The sequence below is a fragment of the Leptonychotes weddellii genome, chromosome 9 (genome assembly GCF_054177405.1).
Source record: "Leptonychotes weddellii isolate Sample4059 chromosome 9, ASM5417740v2, whole genome shotgun sequence".
Lineage (NCBI taxonomy): Eukaryota > Metazoa > Chordata > Mammalia > Carnivora > Phocidae > Leptonychotes > Leptonychotes weddellii.
This window is the reverse complement of record NC_138377.1, coordinates 42,455,722-42,471,435: the sequence shown is the minus strand read 5'-3', so window position 1 is coordinate 42,471,435 and position 15,714 is coordinate 42,455,722. Positions and strand designations below refer to the sequence as shown.

The 15,714-nt window shown below is 43.0% G+C and overlaps 1 protein-coding gene across 4 annotated transcripts in view; it reads left to right on the top strand.

Moving 5' to 3' along the window:
• FRMD6 (FERM domain containing 6) overlaps positions 1–13,565 on the top strand; it is a 79,630-nt gene extending 66,065 nt beyond the window's left edge. For all 4 annotated transcript variants that reach the window (XM_006731129.3, XM_006731128.3, XM_081830517.1 and 1 more), the window contains exons 11-14: positions 3,463–3,798; positions 5,142–5,273; positions 8,629–8,720; positions 10,604–13,565. In XM_006731129.3, coding sequence (XP_006731192.1) covers positions 3,463–3,798; positions 5,142–5,273; positions 8,629–8,720; positions 10,604–10,888 — 845 coding nt within the window. In that variant the 3' untranslated portion in view covers positions 10,889–13,565. The remainder of the gene's footprint in view (positions 1–3,462; positions 3,799–5,141; positions 5,274–8,628; positions 8,721–10,603) is intronic.
• The last annotated feature ends 2,149 nt before the right edge of the window (positions 13,566–15,714 follow it).

Here is a 15,714-nt window from a genome sequence, read left to right as displayed (position 1 = left end):
CTGACAGCCCTTTATCTTGAGCTGTGGCACCCCAGGGTGACTCCATTTAACACACTCCAGCTTCTAATCCCCCCAGATGCTACTTTGCATATTTGCCTATTTTAATGTCTTCAATTTGTTTTGCAAATTCACATTGTAGTAATTCTTATAATTCAATTAGATTAGATTTAGGATATCTGCATGAACATTTGGATGCAGATTCATATCTTGGGTCCATGTGTGAAACAAATATTGACCTCTTGGACCCCACCTTTCCCACAGAAACCAGGCAAATACCTGTCCTCTTAACCAAAAAACCTTATAGAGGTTTGCACATCTGATTGGTATCTCTCAAAAGCTATCTCTAACTAAATGGGACACAGTTTGGAGATGCCATTGCATTTGAAGCAGCCATCAGAACATGAATCATCCCCCACTGTCTGCCACCAAAGTGCTTCTGTCTTTGGAGAGAATTGGCATAACTGCCAGATGTATTGGCTTCCTCTGCTGCCACACAGCCAGTTCCTCCCCACGGTGACTCATCGGTAGAACAGATACATCTCTCCAATGCTGACATGAATATCAGGAGGAATGAAGATGGGACAGAAGCACCAAGGAGACTTGGAAGAATAGGTGACCTCAGTGTAGAGGCCATCATTTGCCAAATTGGCCACATTCCTAAGTGGCCAGGTTATAGGGCCTTGAGAAGTTCATTCCATGACCTTTGCCATCAGCATTTTCATAAATTCTTATTTAGATGACCTTAAGGGGAGCGCTTTAGAGCCTGAGAGAATTCATGAACTTCCCTTACAGGTTCTAAGGTAAAATTACAAGGAATTTTCAGTTGTTCGAGGGCAGGGTTTTGTCTCTTACCATACATAGTACTACATGCATATTTGGGGGCTTACATGAGGAGGGCAATGAAGGAGTGATAAAGGTGTAAATTGGATTTTTTATTTGGATAAATGTAGATAGATTTGAGGGGACATCTCTCTTTTTCTTCTAAAGAAAACATACTTAGTTTCTTCTACTTAGAGATTCTTCTAGGTCTAAAGCAAACCTGAACTAAGTTTTTCTGGGCCAGCCTTGACCTGACTCCATTTATCTCATCCACACGGAAGGGCTTCATTCTTACAAGAAAGCTCTTTTCCCAGTGTCCATTTAGTAAAACAAACAAACAAACAAAAAACCCAGCCCAAAAAGAGACTGTATTTTCCTTTTATTGAGAGTCACCTTGTCTGAAATACTCTTTTAGCATTTTATAGTAGAAAATGATCACAAGAATTCTTCCATAGCATTAAAAGCTTTTGTCATGAGAAAGGTTTTTTAACCCAACTTGATTCAACAGTTGGAGCTTATTCTTAGGTCTTATGTCAAGAGGTCACACTGACTGCATTCTGTTCCAAAATCATGTATAAAAAGCTTTGTGGTCTCTGGGCTTCTACAACAAAGGGAAGACAAAGAACACCAACATATTGATGATTTGTGCAGTTGACACCATTGATTACTAGGGAGGTGTAAGGGGTTGCATTTTGAAGGTCTTAGAATAAATTTCAGAATTTATTCTGAAATAAATTACGTAATTTATTAGAATTACGTAAACATTTCCTTCAGTTTGTAACAGAGTAGTGTGACACTTCTTAACTGTTTGCACTGGGTCTAAGTGATTCAGCCCTAAGAAGGGAACACTGGCCAGCCACATAGAACACCGAGGCTGCTCTGACATGTTGAGAGGAAGTAGATTTAGGCTAGGCTCCTATGAGGTAGAGAATAGGTTGGTGAGTGCTTATGTTCTGGTATAGTAATGAATATAGAGTAACTGTAATTGAGTCTGAACCTCTGGGAAGGGTTGGGAGTAAAAGGGCTATTTGTAAAAAGGTAGAAAAGCTTTTAAGTTATTAGATCCATAATTCCCAATTGTCTTAGAATTCCAGCACCCTAAAGAATTTTTTAGAAAACTATTTTCTCTTTGCTTTCCACCTTCCAAGTGCCCCATGGCTATTATTTTGAAACTACCGTGAATAGAAATTGTATGAGAATTTTGCAAACCCCTTTAGGTCTCCATCTTCATCTCAACCACTGTTGCCTTCAGAAAATAGGAATCTTTAGAACCCAGTCTCGCTCTAAAAGATGGATTGTAGATGATGAACGTGAGACTTGTCTCAGATGTGTGTGCATTGGGCTCTGGTATCCAACCCCAGTCTGCTTTCCGTGTGGGCTATATGCATACTCGCTGCTGTGGTGCAGCCTGATTCCTTAGAATTGATAGGAATGGCCCGGGTGCAGAAACGTACATTGCTTCCTGGAAAGCACACCTTCTGTTTCTGCTGATGCTCCTTCCCTCTCTGGGGAGCCCGTGGTGATTATACTTCAGAGTTGGGTTTAGACATCAGGAGTGCAAGTGTTTTCACTTACCCAAGAAACAAGACAATTAAATCCATCCATAGGCCCCTGAGAACCCAATTAGTCTACAAGTTAGCAGTTTCTGAAATAATATCAATTTAACCTTCCCCAAGTGCATTCTCCATCTTTCACATTGTTCTAATGTGTTATTTCTCATCAGTGTTAAGAATACAAAGAATCTGAACTACTTTGCTGTTTTAAAATTTTGACGTGTAACACAAAGGTATTATTGTATACCTGCAACTCAGTTGTGATTGGTGCTTTAATGTAATGGTTAGTTAAGCATTTGATAAAAGGGACTTTCTAATATGTCTTTGTGTTAAAGAATGGCACTGACCTATGAAAGAACAGTTTTATCAGTCAGAGGCCACACAGGTATAAATCACCAAATAGGTATCTATTATCGAAATAGATAATAAAGCCTCACTAGTTCACCCCAGATGGAGAAAAGGAGTCTTCATTAATGAAAAACTGAATTTTAGAACTCTTTGGAAGAAATTTGCAGAAGAATAGTTCTATTTTAAATTATATTCAACAGTCAGAACTAAACTAATTACAGGCCAAATTGAATAAATAAAATCAATGGCAATTAGTATAATTATATTTCTTAAACAGTCTTCTATAACAGTGCTTCTGAAATTATTTTAAAATTTCCAATCTATTGTGGACTGATCTTCGGCATAATGCAAAATCACAGCAGTGGCTGGCATGGCGATGTCCCATCGCTCTAAAAACTTCTGAGTATTTATTCCCACTTACTGAACCCATGTCACGTGGACCCATAGCAGTTTGCAGACAAGAGGTGGCCTGGCGACTCTACACGGAAGAGCACTTTTCTCCAGTTTTGAAGCTTTAAAACTCCTGGAGTGGTTCAAATACTCCCTCATATCTGTTGTTGCGGCTGATACTCATTTGCAGTCTTCTGAAGTTGAGCTCCTGTCCCAATCCTCACCACCCCCCAGCCCCTAGATTCTGGGTGTGCAGCCCCCTGCCTCTTGGCCGGGTGACTCACTTCCGCTCCCCGGCCGTGCGCTCTGGGTTGGTTGACTGTAACGGCGCGCTCTGCTCCTCACCACGCAGAGAAGAAGCAGTACCGGGAGTCTTACATCAGTGACAGCCTGGACCTCGACGTGGACCAGCTGGAAAAGCGGTCCCGGGCCAGCGGGAGCAGCGCGGGCAGCGGGAAGCACAGGCGCCTGTCCCGGCACTCCACCGCCAGCCACAGCAGCTCCCACACCTCGGGCATCGAGGCGGACCCCAAGCCCCGGGACGCGGGGCCGGAGGACAGCTACTCCGGCAGCGCGGTCCACCGCAAGCTGAGAACCTGCAGCTCCATGACCAGCCACGGCAGCTCGCACACCTCCGGAGTGGAGAGCAGCGGCAAGGACCGGCTCGAGGAGGACTCGCAGGACGACGGTAAGCCGCTCGCCGGGGCTCTCCGGGCTCGCAGCGCTGCCCCGCCGGCTCCGGCCCCCTCCACCGGCTGGCCTAGTATTATTTTCACATACCGGTTCTGGAGAGTTGATGTGTGGGGCGCCGCTCCAAGTAGTAGTAGCCGAGAAGAGGGGTCTTGCATCTCCTCCTTCCCCCGCCGCCCCCCGATTTGGTGGAGTTGCTTGGGTGTGAAGAAAGCGTTCCTCTAGCGGTGAGATCCGTGGCAGCCACAGGCTTGGATGCTGGTGGATTCCGAGGCCTAGCGGTTTCTGTGAAGTAGAGTAGAGGTCAGCCCTGCGGCGCTCACGGCTGCGTTTCTGATTCCCAGATTAAATAGGCATTGGTTAGGACAGCAGAGTAGATGCAATGATAGTGACAGAAATGTCTTCAACTTTTTGCAGGGGAAAAAAAAAAAAAAGATTTGAGCCCAGGCCATTGGTTATTTAGTATTTCTTAAATTCCTCCTATGCGACTGGAACTCTGGGAATATAATAGAAATTAGCACCTGGCTGCTTAACTCTCTGTTAAGGAGATAAAACGAGACCTCCAGCCAAACGTAGCCTATGTGTGCATCCTTTTTATTATTTTACTGCCTCAAGTGCTATAGCATTCAGGTTTGGGAAAAAGATACTGACTTCATTAAGGACAAATGCAGCACATTTGCTTGGTTTGGTTCCTGTAGAATTCATGCGGATCTCAAATGAAGTCCCTGAAATGCCTTGTGAGTAGGCAGCAATGGGAAATGGGGAGCTTCGTGAACTACTCATTGTGCTCTGGCCTTAGGCAAACAGCCTGTCAGTCTCAGTTTACCCTTTGTCATCTCAGCAAGGTGCTATAGCTCTTTCCTTCTTTTTAATTTTTTTTAGGATTTAATTTATTATTTATTTTAGAGAGCACATGCGAGCGTGAGCATGTACAAAGGGTGGAGCAGAGCGAGAGGGATAAACAGACTCTGTGCTGAGTGAGGAGCCTGATTCAGGACTCGCTCTCACAAGCCTGAGATCAGGACCTGAGCAGAAATCAAGTGTCAGTTAACTGAGCCACCCAGGCGCCCCTTTCTCTTTCCCTCTTTCTTAAAGAGTAAAGAATAATTGACAGTCAAATCATGGCATGAGAAGACATGTAGATAAACGGCGATCCTGTGAAAAAAGAGAACAAATTCATCTAGTTGAGTATTGTCCCTAGAGTTTCCTATTGTAGATTCTTATTAGCAAATCTGTTTTAGAATATGGATAATCACATAGCCTCCCTCAAAGTATGGCTATGAATTCTGGTGTCCATTTACCTTCATTATCCCCAAATGTCTTTTCCTTCTTCTGTGTCAGAAATAGAGATGCTGGTCGATGACCCCAGGGACCTGGAGCAGATGAATGAAGAGTCTCTGGAAGTCAGCCCAGACATGTGCATCTATATCACTGAGGACATGCTCATGTCACGGAAGCTGAATGGACACTCTGGTGAGCTCTTACGGGAAGTTCTCCTTAAGCAGTGGACTGTCCCAGGCTGAGAAGCAGGTGCCTCAGAAAATAGAAGGGTTGGGTAGGGCTCTAGGTCTGACAGGACTGGAATCAGAACCTTTCCAAGTCAGCACCATAGACTACAGGACTGAGTTTCTTCTGAGGAAGAAAGGGAAAGGAAGGGGAGGAAGCACCTAGGATTGGGAATTAGCATCTTCTACCGCAAGCGCTGGACAAAGTGGTAAAATACAGTTTTCTCTTGTTGTTGTTTTGTTTTGCTGTTTTAAACGATAATCAGAGAATCCTGTAATACATCTAGAAGGGGCCTCAGAGACCTTTTTACAGATGAGAAATCCTGTAGATTAGGGGGACAAATGCTGTGTGGCTAGAAACAGAAGTCAGGTCTCCGGGTTTGTTTTGTATTGTTTTCCCCACTATATCATACTGGGTGTAGGAGTCTAGAGGAAAAAGGTGTCAAAAAAGTTTGACATAAGAAGACATTCTTACTAAATCCCATATTCGATTAACTCTATTAGAAAAAATGCATTCACTGGAACCGTAGTATAAGGTTATATAATACGTAGTATCTATTTCTACCAAATAAAAGATGTTACCCTAAAAAAAAAAAAAAAATCAAACAGCACTATGGGTTTTGTTTTTAAGCCTCAGTCACTCCTAATGGCTCTTGTCACATTTCATGACTTGGTCTCCGTTCTGTACAAAAACACGCGTTAGGAATCAGCAGTGTGGACATGGCGCAGGTGCTTATTGCTCAGCCATGTCGAGCTTTGAGTGAAAGACCCTGTTTACAACTGGGGTGACCTGTGATTGCTCTGTCAAGACCCACGGTCCCCAATAGTGAGCAGCACCCCTGCAACAGGTGCTGGGAATCAGAGATGAACAAGGCCAGCACACATGGTCCTCTCATCCTGGCATTTAATCTGTAATTTCACTTGCTGACCTAGCAGAACCATGGCCTCCAGATGCTCCGCCAGGAGCCAGCCTGCCAGTGGTTACAGAGAATCCCTCTGCCGAACCAACACAGATTCGTCAGGCTGCTTGCTCTGGTCACGCTTAGAGTTCTCGTACCAAACTTGGCCCCTTTTGTTTTTTGCCCATTTGCTTTATTACACAGACATTTTTCCTTATAAATACATTTTAATATATATTAAATATAAATATACAATTATATGCACATTATAGGTGCATGGATATCATGCTCTCGATGCGTGCATGTGTATTGTTGTGGAAAGAAAACGGTATAAACAATACACACCAAAGTGTCTATGGGACGAGGAGGTGTGAGGGAAGCAGAGTTTTGCTTTTTATTTATATATTTCTACGTTTAATTTTTATGATAAGATTTTGTAATTTTGAATAAAGTATAAATAAGGTAGCAGTTTAAAAAGATTTATATACAAAAAATACTTCTTGTAATGTTATTTATAATAGTAAAGAAAAGGAAAAAGAACCTAAACAGTTAACAATGAAAAGTTGTGTTCTGTCCATATAGTGGAATATTGTACGGCCATTAAGTAATGAGATTTTCAAAGGATATTTAATAATATGAGAAAGATAGGCAGGAAAAACAGCACAAATTGTATAAACAGTAGGATCTCAAATTATAAAAATGTATATATGTATGTGGAAAAATACATAAAAATATTAATAGCCTTTTCTCTGGGTGATGGGGTTATAGATGATCTTATTTTCTTTCTTGCATCATCTTACTTTTCCAAATTCTTTACAGTTTGAGCATTTAAACATTGTTTTTAAAATGTGGAGCTGAGATTGAGTAGTGATAAAAGTTAGGTAGATGTCAGTTTAGTATTCTGACCACCAGACTTAATGCTGATTTATCCAATGCAGAGTCTGGGTTTGGGAGCAGATTATTTACAGGCATAGTGGCCAAGAGCACAGTTACCAGGAAATCCAGGAGGACCCATCCCAGGTCCTAGTGCACTAGTCCACATCTTTCTGTGAGATTTGTTAAGAGTTTAAAGCTTTTTAAAATACAAGGATATTCTAGAGAAAGACCCCCTACTAAAGCAGTCTGTACCACCCCCAAAACATAAATATCCACCTGAGAGTTTTTAAACTGTCTACATGTAAACCAAGAATGTCTTCCTTTCGTGTTTCAGTTGAATTAATTATCAAACACTTAATATATGCAAGGCCTATATTAGTCACTTGAATCATGAGTCATTTCTAAAGAGTTAAGAGAATACAAAAGGCCATTTCTGAGGTTATTAGCAGTAGCTAAATAAAAATCCCATTACTCAGGGTTCTTTTTTTATAAGGTGAGAATGTACTTTACCTGAGAAGCCATTTGGCCTTGAGGCTCTGGGATTTGACTGATGTGCTTCATCTGCCTGCAAGAAAAATGTCAGTGGTCATCTTCACTCGTGTCTCCAGTTCTTGTTAGTGGTTTTATCGCCGGAAACATTGGTTTCTGGTGCTTCACTCACGTGTCACAGACGCAGAGGGAGGTTTCAGCCCTGGATTTCTGTTGCCAAAGTATTAGCGGATTGCCCCTGAGCGCTGGGGTGACTAGGGGCCCTGTTGCTCTCAGAGGTCCAGAACCGAATGGTCAGGGCAACCTCCCATTTGTGGCCTTTCCCCGGTAGGATCTGCTGCAGGAGGCGAGTGCCACAGGGCCCCTGTCAGCCTGAGGCGTTCCTGTGAGCTGAGTGTGTCCTGCAGGCAGGCCCGACACCGTGCCCTTGCCATGCATTTGCTCTTCAGTCATCCTTAAACTCTGTGGGATGAATGCTGCTTGCAGCCCCACTTTATAGGAGACTTAAGACACAGGGAGGCACAGTCACTGGCCAGCATACACAGCCAATTACTCGTCTGGGCCCAGTTCCATCCCAGATCCGTGTGACTCCAGAGGTCAGACCCCCCACTAAACCACTGCACATCTAAGGGGAAGCAAGCATAGAATGCCATGTCACGGTTCAGCTGGGGTTAAGTTCAGACTTTGTGCTCTGTGGAACGTGGAGAAACTTGAGGCGATAAACTGCTTTACACCTACAGTCTTTCTTTTTGTTACTCACTTCATAAATAGCTTAATGAGAAGTTGTCGTTTAGAAAAATCAGACTCTAAACTCCTTCCTGTCCTCTAACCCCACATTTACTCCTCTCCCGCTCCTCCCTATTTACTGTAAGACAAGAGACAGAATCTGTTCCGTCCTGGCTGTCCACCACGGAAGAGTAACAGATTTTTCAGTAATGGTTAATATTTGACCTCTCAATCTTGGTGGTTGTATATGTCAGATATGTGGCAAGAGGTATGACTAACAGGAAATCTTCTCTGTTTTGTTTTTTTTTCTTCTTCTTCTGTGTTTTACTTTAGGGTTGATTGTGAAAGAAATCGGTTCTTCTAGCTCCAGCTCCTCAGAAACCGTTGTCAAGCTTCGCGGCCAGAGCACTGATTCTCTTCCGCAGGTACAGAAGGGATTGGAAAATTTAAATTGGGTACTGAAAACTAAAATAGAAAACTAAATAGAACTTAGAGTTATATTTATATAAATGAGCAAAAAATTTTAAAAACCCTAAGGAAATGATTCTTACTAGGGACATTTCAGTTTTGTTCTGAATTTATGTCCATTTTATTTGCTAGTTGCATTCATCTTTAAGTTGATACTGGGAAGCCTCTAGACCTCAAACTTCAGGTTAACTGTGTGTGTGTGTGTGTGTGTATTTATTACCTCAACAACTGGGAGAATAATTTTCTCGTCAGGTGTGTCATGGCAGAAATGTTTCCACACTCTGATTTTTCCATTCAGATTGAATTTTCTAAGCATGCTGAGTGAGGCTGTTTGATAACCTGTGATCGCTGGCTAGACTATTAAAATATCAAAAGATAAAACACTCTGAAACTCATGGTTGCAGCATCTGGATTTATTCTGCAACTGATTCTCACCTCTGCTTCCTGAGCATTCCCTTGCTCTCTCCTTTTCTGCGTCTCTCTCGGAACGTCTCTTTTTTGTTTTTTTGTCTTCTGTGTGTGCTTCTCTCCTCCCTTTTCTCTCTCTCATTTAAGTAGCCTTAATGTGCACCTGATGTTTTATTAAATATTTTTTTGAGTGCTCCAGTGAGTCATTGCTAAAGCAGTATGTGTAGCATGATGATTCAAGCTCCAGGGTCACACTGCTCGGGTTTGCCCCCCAGTTCTACCCGCCCCCCACCCCACCCCACCCCCGCCGGCGGTATTAGGTCTGACTGTACAGAAATGTCCATGGGACACAGCTCGGTATCAGGTTCCACAGTGGCAAGGCGGGAAGCACCGTTGTATGCCTGTCGCATGGATTTGCAGTGAGGACCTAGTGCGTTCTCTGTGGGAGACGCCCGGTGGCCCCTGGGGAGCCTGCCTGAGTACAGGCGATCAGCATCTTCAGGGAGTGCTCAGATGGGTTACTTCCTAATAAAATGTTTTTGGGCTCAGACCCTGTTCTATCCTCCTGGCACTTTTGCCTTTAGCAACACTCGATCACTTAACTCTAACAAGGGTTGGCTTTTGTGGTGTTCAGCAGCACAAGCTGAGAGGGCCATGCCTTGTTTCCTTAAATCACCCAGTAAGTATCTTTCATTCATGTAATTGTCTGAACCACTTTTTAACCTATTTATATTTTCAGCCAGTAGCACTTCTTGGGATAATGAGTTCTAGAAGTCTGCTGCCCGCTGTGTGAAGTATTTGGCAGAATACCACTTAGAGTGTTCGGGAGCTGCCTCTTGCCTCCCAGCCTTTTCTGTACTTTGTATTATTTTTCGATCCAAGAATTATAGCTTTTTAAAAAAAAAAACAATTCTTTAAATTGTGTTTCTTGAATAATAATTGGTTCGTTTCCCCACTTCTTATTAAAATAATAACAGACCTCAGCATGAGAGTGTTACCATGCTGAATTGTCATATTCTAGTGGGGGAAAAAAAATTGGGCCCTATCTTTACCTATCCAGCCCTATTTTAAGACTGTTTCTTGACAGTTGGGTTCCTGATGTATTTACTTCCTTCGCCTTAGATTATTCATCTGTAAAATGGGGAGAATAATGGCACTGGCCTCGTAGGGCTGACTGGAAGATTGAACGGTCAGGGCCTGCCCATAAGGGCTCAGTGAACATTCGCCGCTGTTACTGGTGGTGGTGGTGACATTTTCCCCCCAGGGCCTCAGGGGCCCAGAAATCTCAGATCGGAAATCACACTTTCCAACATACAAAGATTCCATAACCTTCTATGATTTTGCAGCCTCTCTCTTAACAAGAGCAAATACTGCTAACCTTTCACTTTGGTCTATACTCTTAAGGTTGTTTTAACCTTCCCTTATTTTGCAGACTATATGTCGGAAACCAAAGACCTCCACCGATCGACACAGCTTGAGCCTTGATGACATCAGACTTTACCAGAAAGACTTCTTGCGCATTGCAGGTCTATGTCAAGACACTGCTCAGAGCTACACTTTTGGGTGTGGCCACGAACTGGATGAGGAAGGCCTCTACTGCAACAGCTGCTTGGCTCAGCAGTGTGTCAACATCCAAGATGCTTTTCCAGCCAAAAGAACCAGCAAGTACTTTTCTCTGGATCTCACTCATGATGAAGTTCCAGAGTTTGTTGTATAAAGTACGTCTGCGCACAGCTAGCTCTCCATAGGCCTACAGGCAGCCTGCTGTTGGCTGGAGGCTGGAAAGCCATGGTTCGTTCTTTTAAGTATTGTGCCATATTCTCTTCACCCCAGAACATAGCTCTTTCTTGATGATAACTTGCGATGGAAATAAAAGCCTTGGGACAATTGCACTTTAAGTATTACACAGAGATAAAAGAACTGCGGAGAATGTACAGCAAGACAAGTGCCCGGAAGTTCATGATCCTTTGGAAGGAAATGTGCTTTACTGGTTACCAAGCCTTCGGAATATTGAATCGTGGTGTGTGTGTTCCTCGTTTTGTTTCTTCGTTTGATTACGTGACATCGCATTTTTTTTTATCATGTGAAAGATGTTGTTAGGTTTATTTGTTTGCTTGTAATTTTTTTTTTTTTGTTACTCCCTCACGCACGTGGTTTGAGGGAGGAGAGAAGGGTCTCTCCTTTTAACGGAGAGACCGGTGCCCACTACGTAGCCATTGCTGCCTCACTGGGGCTGTCCCAAAGTGAGCACTAATGAAGTGGTCAAAGTCCTGTAGCTCTAGCAAGCCAAAGATACGGACATACCAGAAGCTCAGCCCAGGTCCAGAAGACGTGAGTGAAGCAATAACCAGAAGGCTCTGTGTGCTATGATGCCTTTTGACTCCTTCACGCCCAGTCGGTGCTGTGTCCCCTTCCTGCTCTCCCTGAAGGCTCTAGGACCCAGTGGAGTTTGTCATCCGAGGAACGAATCAGTGGTGTTCATGTCATCGTGCATTTTGTGGCGTTAACAAAACCAGTTTCTGTTAAAACTGTGGAAATGCCTTAGAAGATGTTTGTGCTTGGTGTTTTGTTTTAATCAAGAACCAATTATGGTAATGCTAGTTTCTGCTTAACCAAAATACCCTAACTGTATGTATATGTTATACATATATAAGTACCTGAGATTGCGTGTGTCTATATGTGTTTAAAGCTTACTAACTCTTCTTCTTGGCTCCCATGACTGTTCTTGTGAATGTGGTCTTTCTTGTGGAGTATGGAGGATGTGTCACTGAATGAATGATACCTACAGACAATCAGTTAATATATGTAGAGTTAAGAATGACTGTTTCTCGTGGGTCTTTTGCCGTGATTCTCAGCCCTGGTTGCTTTAAAAACAGTAACGATGTCTGGGTCCCACGTCAGGCCAATAAACTCAGTCTGTTGTAGTGAGGTCCAGGTGGACCTGCCTTCTCCTTTAAAGCTCCGAATGGAGCTAATACGAAACAGGGTTTAAAACCATGGCTCCGGAGGGTGCCTTTCTGTTTTAATTTCGAAGTTAAAAGTGTACAGAGAATTGTTAGCGTTTGAGAGAGGGCCATTTTTAAGAGTTACTGCCACTGCTGTTAGGATATAGAATGAAACCACGTCAGGAGAGTGAATCTATTAACCTTTAGATGTACAGTAACAATGTTGTTCGTACTTCAGGAGAGAACTTTAGCACAATGTCTTTCTAGGAGATGTTTGTAATGATTTCATATTTTATAACATTTGTTTACCATATTTTGATAAACCATTTTTTCTATCTGCCAGGTTTTCTTAAAAAAAAAAAACTATATATTATTTTCTAAAGAAACAGTCATATTTTTATACAAAATTAAGTTTTCAGGTCACAAAGAAATAGATTTCGGGTACAGCGGAACATGCGGTGTTCCCCGTGGGTGGGAGTCGGTATGATAAACGCATGGAGAACACGGACCCGCCCGCCTGGGCCGCCCTTGCACGCCCGCATGTGGGTGTGCACCCGCACTCCAAGCCCGGTCAGATCAGTTCCACCCGACACCGGTAAAGGAACAGAAGTTCTGTAGGGTTCTGTAGTCGTGAAATTATTTTGCTTTTATCAAAAGTTCTAAAAGAACCAAAGTTTCAGATACCAGAATGTACAAAAGTATCTCAGTCTTCTGTACGAAAGGGTAGAAGGACCAGCCAATGACTGCTTCACTTACAAGTAAGTCGTTAAATAATCCACCATTTCGTATAGATGCTTCAGAGACGAGTCCTGGGAGGTATAACTGTAAAGAGCCCAGATCATAATGTGGTGCATTTCCTTAGCTCTTAGTGTTTCTTGCAAACATCAAGACAAAAACATATTTAATTAAGTATTTAGTTCTTTATTTTCTCTGTACTTCAACCAGAATCAGGTCTTCAGGGTTTTGCCAGCATTGTTGGTGGTTTTGCACACCCTCTTTCCAGTTGGATTTATGAATAGTCTTGTGGGTTTTCAAAAATTGAAACATGCTGAGGAACATTTTTGCTTTTTGATCCAGTTTGCAGCAGAGTTATATATATGTATATGAAAGTCCATTTTGGTTATCGACATTTTGTATTTGGAAATTGTTTTAAACAATAAAAAAGGAAAAGAAACGTATGAAGCTGTAATTTATTCTGCATTTGTTAATATCGTTGCTAGTCGGTATACCCGTTTGGTATATATGGCCTCTCTGCATCTACATTTGTATCTGCAACAATGAGCTTTATATCTACGTAAACTGTAAATAATCCTTTCTGTGAAAGGATCATCATATCAGGATGATACCAAAAGTGTGTAAAAGAAAACTGCATTATTTTGTAATGATTTCTTATAGGCATTTCATGGTAAGATTAGCAGTCAATAAAGTTACTTTTTATTTGTCTTTAAAGTGCCTTTTTTTTTTTTTAAATTAGAGTTCTCAGTGAAGCAAGAGGCATTAAGAAGTGAATGTTTTCTTTGTGTTCTTCTTTCCTATAACAGAGCACCTGGAGGGACATCCTAAAGGTCCAGTGTGGTAGAGCTCCCAGACGGACAGCCCTGTGGCGGGGATGCTCGTGAGGACGGAGGCTGAGCCCTGCCACGTGCTGTGCCCGTCCCACGTGTGTTAGGAGTTCATGGATTAACTCCTTTCATCCTTATATGCACATAAGGCAGGTGCTAGTCTTCGTCTCAAGTTAGAGATGAAGGAACCAAGGCTCCAAGAGGCTGTGGCAGCCAGCTGTCATGCACGCCCAAGTTGAGGGGCTGAAAGCACTCAGTAAAGTAGAATCTTTTTCATTTTTTTCAATTAAAATAACCACTTTAGTTTTGCCCACAAAATAATCATCTTTGGCGTGTTAAGTTTTCAGTTTTAAAAAGTAAGTGATTACGTCTACAAGCATGCAATCCCCAGGCTGAAGGTGAGGGCAACGTGGCATCAAGGATGGAGATGGCACTTCCACTTCCGGTTGGTAGACAGGAGTCTGAAGAGCCCGGTCAGCCTTGTGAAAGGGCGGCCATTATCGTCCTGTTACCCCGGTTTTCTTCCCTACGGTGGGATTAATAATTCAGAGGGCTGTATGGGGTTTCAATCAGGTAATAGTTAAAATATGCCCCTGAGGATGAAGGTGGGAGAGAGGAGGGTTTTCAAATCTAACCAACATTTAACTTGTATAGAATTGCAGCCATTTGGAAGCCTACAATCCAAAACCTCAGTAGAGGTGTTACTCGTGAATTTTGCAGTGTATCTGGTAAATTGTGAGTAAAGTGTCTGGTCACCTGCTATGTATCTGACACAACGACACACGTCCTGTCTAATCTTCATAACCCTTCGGGGAGTCAACTCATTTTACAGCCGAGGAAACAGACTTCCCCAAGATCCTGCAGCTCGTAAGTCTAGAGCAGCGTTTGAAACCCAAATCCACCTCCAAAAGCTTTGCTTTTTCTACTACATATACCACGTTATCCACTGCACTTAGAGAAAGTTCAGAATCTAATACAGAAGACAGACTTATGATTTTGATACTGCAAGAAATGAAATCATTTGTTGGCACACTTTTTTTGGCCACTCCTATGCCAGACCTGTGGGAGGATTATCTGGGTACTGCTCTGGCGCAGAGGCAGTGAAGACCTTGGGTGGGTAGGGAGTGGCAAGTGGGAAGAATGGAGGTTTTACTCAGAGGAAGAGCCTTGAAGGGGGACTTCTGGCAGATTGGGGTGAGGTAAAAACTGTCCGCGCGAAGATGAGTAGCCAGAGACAACAGTGTTCATTCAGGGACCTTTGGGCTTGAGGAACGACTCTCTCCAGACTGGTCGTGAAAGGCCCTGGGTGCCCAGAGGACACTGAGTTTTTCTCTGGACAGGGAGCCACTGAAGGGGACTATAAAAGGAAGGAAACATACTTGAGAGACATTATTTGAGAGGAACAATGGGATCAGTGCTACTGGAAGATAGGGAGAAGGGGGGCAGGACTGGAGAGATGGTGACCCGAACAAGGATGTGGCCACAGGGAGAAGAAAAATTCAAAAATGTAGCTATGCCTCTCTCCCCCTCTCTCTCATTCTCTCCCTTCTTCTCCTCCCTCCCCCCACCCCATCTCTCTCTCTCTCTCACACACACACGTCACCTTCTAAGCTAAATACTAGAAAAATAGGCAAGTTTTCCATATTTGGCAACATGCTTGGGAAAGCAAAAGGTTCACTACTGCTTTATATATAATGAATTAAAATCTCTGCACGAATGCCTTGAATGTTAAATATTGGCCCCACGGCCACAAACACTCTCATGTGGAGGCAGTGGTTCTCAAGCTGGGCTGCACATAAGAATGACCTGCAGAATTTAAAACACCAATGCCTGGGGTCCAGACCAGAGCTTATGATTTATTCGGTCAGGGTGGGCATGGTACTATGGAAAGTTCAGCTAGTGATGCCAATGTGCATCAGGGGGTAGACTCGTTCTACAGGTGAGCCCAAGCAGTGTAGACCAACCAGGCAACCTGCTCCTGAGCTAGCCTGATCCACACTTGGGCTGAGTTGCATTGCCAGAGTGTCCCAGTTGAT